This window comes from Mus caroli, chromosome 4 (assembly GCF_900094665.2).
Source record: "Mus caroli chromosome 4, CAROLI_EIJ_v1.1, whole genome shotgun sequence".
Taxonomy (NCBI): Eukaryota; Metazoa; Chordata; class Mammalia; order Rodentia; family Muridae; genus Mus; species Mus caroli.
In genome coordinates, this window is record NC_034573.1 from 139,619,753 (window position 1) to 139,627,459 (window position 7,707).

Here is a 7,707-nt window from a genome sequence, read left to right on the forward strand (position 1 = left end):
CTCGGCGCTGGCTCGGACGCGCCCCCCAGCGTCCACAGTTGGAAAGCCACTCTCTAGAGCTGGAAGGAGTCCCGCCTGCGCCTGCAGCCTGCGCCTGCTGCCTGCGCACGCGTGCATTTGCAGGTCCTAGTGCTGCTACCTTATGCCAATCCTTGCCAATGCTTTCTCCACTTAGTCCTGCTTTCCTGGCCTTGGGCCAAAGTCGGTCTGTGCCGCTCCAGAAGCCACAGTGGTTGAAAATTAGCTTGCACAAACACAAACGTCCAAAGACGGAAACGAGGTTAAATAATCACAGGATAGCATGTTTCGGAACATAATGCAGCCGTTAGAATGAATGGCTGAAGTGTGTGGGGGGATTGGTCCTGAAGGGATTATCCTTTTTTTTTTCTTTAGTCGAATGTAGATAATTTTCATAGTTGCCAAGTTTGATGAAGTCTATGCACTTCAAATAGATTACCTCGGGGAGTGGGATCGAGGGAAGGGGCACTTACAGGCGTGCTTCAGCATTTACGTGAGCTAAATTAGGGATCAAGAAAAACTCACTGAGGCTTGGTGATGCACGCCTTTAATCCCTGCGGAGGTAGGCGGATTTCTGTAAATTTGAGGTCAGCTTGGACTACACAGTGAGTTCCAGGTCATCAGGCAATCCATGGGCTAGTAGGGAGGTCCTGTCCTAAAAAAATAAAAAAATAAAAAACAAAACAAAAAATCTCTAGCAAGAAATATTTATACCAGGTTGGGCAGGTGTAGTGGCACAAGCCTTTGACTTCTTTAAAAAAAAAAATCAAAAAATTATGGGGCATGGTGGTGCACACCTTTAATCTCAGTACTTGGGAGGCAGAGGAAGGCAGATCTCTGTGAGTTCAAGGCCACCCTGGTCTACAGAGCAAGTTCCAGGACAGCCAGGACTCTGATACACAGAAAAACCGTGTTTTGAAAAACCAAACCAAACAAAAACAAAAAACAAAAATTTAAAAAAAGTGTATCTCTAATTACATACTATGTTTCTGTAGAATACCCCACCAACACACACACACACACAATTTTACGAGTGTCTTTAAGATCAAGTTCTCTGTGGGCAATGACGGCTTGAGGGTCACTGTAATAATCTCTTGCTTTTGTTACCAGCTCAGCTGTCCACAAGTCACCAGTCAGGAAGGAAGGAGCAGGTCCAGTGCAGGGAATCAATGTAAACCCACAGGGGCATCCGGGTCTGGCCTGGAAGGTGTCCCTTGCACATCAGAGACAAGGCCTTTCCCATCATCCTTTTGCTTTCTATTAGCTCTGAGTGTGGCTAGAGTGCATACTGGCTCACACAATGTGTGGCCACGCCCACACACCATTCACTTTCTGGATCGGGTGCCCGGCCAGCATTCCAGGAAAGGTCTCCAGCAGAGAGCTGTTGTCTAAGAGCTTCCTGAACATCACTCACACCATCTTAGGCACTGCATCACTATTGGCATCTCTAAGTCTTAGTCAAAGGGAAGGAAAAATGATTTCAGATCCAGATTTCAGACTCAGAACTCCTCCAAGTCCCATGTGTTTAGGTTTTGGTGTCCAGCTGGCGAAGTCCCTGGAAGGTGACACAGATAGAAACTTTAAAACTAAATAACACAAAACCACCAAAACAGAAAATCTCACCTTTTATGATGCCTGGTACCTACTGAAGCCAGAATAAGTTATTGGGTCTGTGCTAGAACTGGAGGCTGATGGTCCTCAGTCATGTTGTGGGGTTCAGAACTCAAACCCATATCCTCTAGAAGGAAAGCCAGTGTTCTTAACAGATGAGCCATTTTTCTAGCCCCAAGTGGTACAAACTTAAGAGGCAAGGCCTAGTCCTTAGTCACTGGGGCTGTCTTGCAGGAGACTATGGGAGTTTAGTCTCTCATTTCTGCTTCCAGGACACTAGATGGCTTTGCTGTGCTGTATACCTGATATCATGAGCTGTGTCTCCAGAGGCCCCCAAACAATGGCTCAATCAATCATAGCCTAGAGCTACTCACACAGCTAAAGCAAACCTCTCCACCTTTTAGACTGACCACCACAGGCATTAGCTACCAGCCTTGAGTTAGAACATTCACCAGGCTTTATGGCTTCCTGGCTCTCCTTAATTCATGCATCCAGTGGGAGGGACACACATTCCTGTAGGCCAGCCGCGTCACTGAAAGGTGGCCATGTACAGTTGGTCTCACTGCTGACAAGGCTGCCTGAGTTACTTATATGGGGAAATACCTGCCCCCTTGGACCATGCTTGGCGGGTGCCTGGATGAAGCGAGGGCTGTTAAAGGCAGAACTGTATGCATGCGCACATAGATGTACCTATTTAGAGGTAACAGACTGAGACGCCTTGCTGCTCTGATTGGACCAGCTTCGATTCATGCAAGTAACAGGCAAAACACTCATACACATAAAATCATAAATCTAAAAAAGTTATAAAAATGAATCTGTAGGGAAAGGGTGTGGTGAAACGCGTCTTCAATACCAGCACCCAGGAGGCAGAGGCAGGTGAATCTCTAAATTTGAGGCTATCCTGTTTCAAAAAAAATATATATTTTCCCCGTGAACTGAACTTGGGAAGGAAGGAATGATGGGATTTCTTTCCCCACAGCTCCAGTGATCTTTTCTCCTTCAAATCCAGCAGCCTCCTTCCCTTCCTCTCCAGCCTGCTCCCTTTCCATTCTGGATATTGAAGTTTCTGTTTTTTCAGTACCTTGGTGAGCCTGGTGGTGCTGGCACATGCCTTTAATCCCAGCACTTGGGAGGCAGAGACAGGCAGGTCTCTGAGTGAGTTCTAGGACAGCCAGGGCTACACAGAGAAACCCTGTCTTGGGGGCAGGGAGGAGGAAGAAATGAGGAAATATTAACTTAATGCCCTGGTGTAGGGAAAGCAGAAAATTTACTTATAGTAGCTCATATAAAATGTATTTATTGGGGGCTGGTGAGATGGCTCAGTGGGTAAGAGCACCCGACTGCTCTTCCAAAGGTCCAGAGTTCAAATCCCAGCAACCACATGGTGGCTCACAACCATCCGNAACNAGATNTGNCNCCCTCTTCTGGAGTGTCTGAAGACAGCTACAGTGTACTTACATATATTAATAAAATAAAAATCTTAAAAAAAATGTATTTATTGGGAAGACACATAGGTCACTCCTAACCTTGTGGCTTGGGGTGGGTGACTGGCTGGCAGGTGCTACTATGTTAAACAAATATGTGATGGGAAGGTGGGGAAGATAGAAGAAAATGGAGTGGTGCATAGGCTGTGGAGAGAGTCCCAACTGGAAACATGATGGCGGTGGTGACAGCACGTTGTTGCCCAGTAAAGTTGGTGTGAGGCTGTGCAGCGGCCTGGAGTTTACACAGGCTTCCCCTGGCTCTAGTCAACGACAGAGGCCAGAGAGGAGGCCCTCCTCCACGGTGGTCTGTGATGCCATGTTGGTGTCTGTGGTCCATGCTGTTGCCCTGGGCTGCAATGAGGCCTGAGACCCATGTGGATATAGGTAGTCTGCGCGGCTGATGTCCTCCAGCTTTGCTGCAGGGCTGTGGGGGCATGCGGATGTGGGTGGCACGTGCAGCCACCTAAAGCCATGTTTAGGTCCTGAGTGGGTCGCTGGTCCTGATTCTGCCAGGGGCTGTGTTGATGTCTGTGGATCATCCGGCCTCCTGCATGGCAGCATTGTTGGTGGCAAGGGTGTGGGGAGCTGGTCTCACCCATCTCCAGCTGTGCAAGGTTCTCCTGAGTTGGTGGCTTCTAGCCTGGGTGCAGAAGGAGACTCACCCCTGTCTCGGGAGCCGGCTACTAACAATGTGACCACGCTCCACTGAGTATATGGATAACATGAAATGGACTTTTTTCTTTTTCCCTTTCTTCTTCTTTTTCTTTTGGTCAGGGAGGTCATGGGGAGGGGAATAGGCATGGGAGGAGCTAGCTAATGCAGGGGGGAAGCCCAAGATGTTCCCAGATGTAACCAATACTGATGTGGCGTCTATGTTGACACTTTAAAGGTAAAGAGGGTGGTAATGCAGCTGAATTAGTATTTGCGCAGAAGGCCCTAGGTTCCATATCAGCTTTGCATAATGTCTGAGAGCAGAAGTAATTATAAATAAACATTCAAATAAAAACAGAGCAAAAAAAAAAAACCCAAAATAAAACCATATGTATTTATCCAAAATCGCAAATGAAAACAAAGCAGTCTAGCCAAGTGTGGTCGCACACACCTGTAACCCCAGCAGCTGGGGAAGGCTGAATCAAGAGGACCAGATCAATGTCACCCTCAGCTCCATAAGGACTTTGAGGCCAAGACTACATCTTGTCTCAAGGGCACTTATTCTTCTTATTCTTGCAGAGGACCCGAGTTTCACTCCCAGGAGAACCCACACCCTCTCCTAAATTCCAGGGCGCACCAGGAGCCGGGCGTGGTGGCGCACGCCTTTAATCCCAGCACTTGGAAGGCAGAGGCCAACCTGGTCTACAGAGTGAGTTCCAGGACAGCCAGGGCTACACAGAGAAACCCTGTCTCGAAAAACAAAAACAACAACAAAAAACCCAAAAACCCAAAAAAACAAAACAAAAAAAAACGAACAAAAAAATATACTCTTGAACAAACATAAAGTAAAAAACAGAGAAAAACCAAAAGAAATTAAGTAACCTAATTTTTAAACATTATGATAAAATTAATCAGGCTTTACTAGGGGTATTAAAAACAGGAATCTGGGGCTGGAGAGATGGCTCAGAGGTTAAGAGCACTGACTGCTTTTCCAGAGGTCCTGAGTTCAATTCCCAGCCACCACATGGTGGCTCACAAGCATCTGTAATGAGATCAGATGCTCTCTTTTGGTGTGTGTATGAGGACAGCTGTCAGTCGTCTGAAGTGCATCCTCAGGCACCACCTCTGTAGAACTCAGGCTCAAGTTCCACAATGGAAGTGAAGGAGAGATGATTGCTCATGGTTTCCTGCCTGCCTTCTTCTGAACACAGGATCTTACATGGAATCCAGCAGGCTGGCCCTGAGCTTCTAGTTACGCCCCTGCCTTAGCCTTAGGCGGTCTTTTTGATCCTGGTTACATCCCTTTAGAACAGGAAGCAGATGAGGAGGTAGCTTGCTGCTAAGAGTGCTTGTCCAGCATGCACAAAGCCAGACCGAGTGCGATGGCACATCGTAGCGATTCCAACCACCAGGGCATGAGGAAGAGGAGCAGCAGCAGTTCAGGGTTGCCTGGGCACGGTAGTACACACCTTTAATTCCAGAGGCAGGCAGATCTCTGAGTTCAAGGCCAGCCTAGTGAGCTCCAGGGCAGCCAAAACTACACAGAGAAAACCCTGTCTCAAAAACAAAAACAAACCATCAAACAAAACCCCAAACAAACAAACAAACAAACAAACAAACAAATCTTTAAAAAGAAAGTTATCTAAACACCACCAGTCCTCCGTCAAAATACAAGTCTGCACCAGGGCTGGCAATCGCTCAGCAGCAGAGCAGGCACTGCTCAACACACTCCTCACACTGTGTGAGGCCAGCACTGCACACTTGAGAGTGTGCCAGAGCTCACATAGGCTTCACTTCTGGAAATGCTACCAGGAGGTAAGTAAACCGATTAGCGGTTCTTTACAAGTGCTTTGGGTTCAGATTCGGGAAAGAGGATAAATGCAGGAAAATATTTATAATGTAGCTAAAAGCAGTTTTTATTGTCAAGCTAGGTCAGGCCCAGTGTGTACATCTGCATTTTCAGCCCTTGGAAGGCTGAGGCAGGAGAATTAAAGTTGGAGATCAGTCTGGGGTGTGGGGTGGTTAGGGAAGTTACATTCCACCCCCACCCCCACCCTATTCAGTGTCTGGAAACTTAGATTACAGATAAACCTACCACCATGGAGGGGGGAGATGGAGATGCACAGAGGGAAAGCTGTGGAGCATTTGCTCAGTTGTCACCAAGCGTGACCGCTCTTTCCCGTCCACCACTCAGTCCCCACAAGTCATGCTTCTCACTTCCCCACGCCCAGCCAGACCCCGTGGCCGGCTTATGGCACAGTAAGCACAAAGAGAACACGAGCCCAGCACAGACTTACATTAAATAGCATGATTTAATTTACTTGCTCCTTAATCCTCAATCCTCTTAAGGTAAAAAAGAAAGTTATAATTAACTATTAACGTTAATGAATTTCAACCTTCCAGAAACAAGAATCCAAAAGGAAATGTCCAACAGGTGCCATGAGCCAGGTATTCCATGGCCTTCGCTGTTTCAGTTTTGAACACTAAACATCAACGGAAAAGAAAATCTCTAGGGTTTTCAGTTTTATTCTTCTAGAGCACAACCATGTGGCCCAGTCACTAAGCACGCTCTCCCAGCAGGTACACGATGAACTCGTAGGTGGACAGGACAATGGCAGTATTGGGGATCTGCCGGATGAGCTGAGCAAACAGTCCTCGGTAGAAGGCGAGGTAGCCTTCCTCCCGGAACACCAGGCGCGCGGTCTGCACGAACGACCTGTACTTGCTGCCTTCCTCGCGGAGCCGCGTCCTGATGACCTCTGCAGGAGAGACAGTGGGAAGAAGTCAAGGCACCAAGTCTACTGAGTCATCTTGGCTCTAACCTGACAGTTCAGTCATATGCAAGAAGGACAATGGAAGGTTAAGTTCTAGCAGGGCACAATGGCACATGCCTTTAATCTCAGGCAGGCAGATCTCTGTGAGTTTGAAGCCAGCCTGATCTACAGACCAGGACAGCCAGGGCTATATAGTGAGACCTGTCTTGAGAAAAGCAAAAGAAAAGAAAGGTAAGTTCTTCTTAGACTGTGTTCTTCTCCCATGAGTCCCTCGGCTCTCCCTACTCTGTCTAGCTGAAAAGCCACGGTGGCCCAGTGCTGGTCAGCCCCGATTGTTGAGCAGACCTCAGAGCCCAGGAGGCACTGCTGGTCTCCCCCTCTTCCTGCCTTTGTGTCTTGGTGGTGCTCCAGCACACAATGGGACCTAACCCTTGTTCCTGAGATATGGTGCATCTGTCACTGCTGTGCAGGGGGCTTTTGAAAACATAAATTGTTTGAAGTCATAATGAACTGTTTTTAAAGTAGGTTAGTGGGACAGTAGCAATCTCATCCATGCATCTTGGATAAGGGTGCAGTTCAGCAGCAGAGCATGTGTTTAACATTCAAAAGGCCCTATGTTCAATCCATAGCATCCCGACAGGAAAAGTGTTCCTGGCTTGGGAGGCAGGGCAGGTGGATCTCTGTGAGTTACCAGCTTGACCTACATAGTGAGTTCCAGGACAGCTAGATATAGAAAAAACGATTTCAACAACAAACAAACAAACCCCACAAAACAACAACAACATTCAAAGAAGCAAAAAGGTGCAAAGAGTGGACGTATGCAGCGCCGACTCAAGAGGCTTAGTGAGTCTTCATTTGGCTCCTGCATAACTTTTTTTTTTTTTTTGGGTGTAGCGAACTTTATTGATGGTATTCAAGAGAGTAGGGAGGGCTCCCTAGGCCCCTCCTGTTATTATGGGGGTCTGGGATGGAAATTGTGAGGGAGATACTCAGTGTTGGGGGCCTTGAGTTGGGATAGGGACTCCTCAGCAACCGAGGGCCTCTCTCTTGCTCTCAGTGTCCTTGCTGGGGTGGGTGGTCCAGGGTTTTTTACTCCTTGGAGGCCATGTAGGCCATGAGGTCCACCACCCTGTTGCTGTAGCCGTATTCATTGTCATACCAGGAAATGA

The 7,707-nt window shown here is 47.6% G+C and overlaps 1 protein-coding gene across 1 annotated transcript in view; it reads right to left on the reverse strand.

The window, feature by feature from the left end:
• Window positions 1-6,057: 6,057 nt before the first annotated feature.
• Window positions 6,058-7,707, reverse strand: part of Slc25a33 (solute carrier family 25 member 33) — a 29,783-nt gene continuing 28,133 nt past the window's right edge. The window contains exon 7 of the mRNA XM_021160437.1: window positions 6,058-6,523. Coding sequence (XP_021016096.1) covers window positions 6,324-6,523 — 200 coding nt within the window. The 3' untranslated portion in view covers window positions 6,058-6,323. The remainder of the gene's footprint in view (window positions 6,524-7,707) is intronic.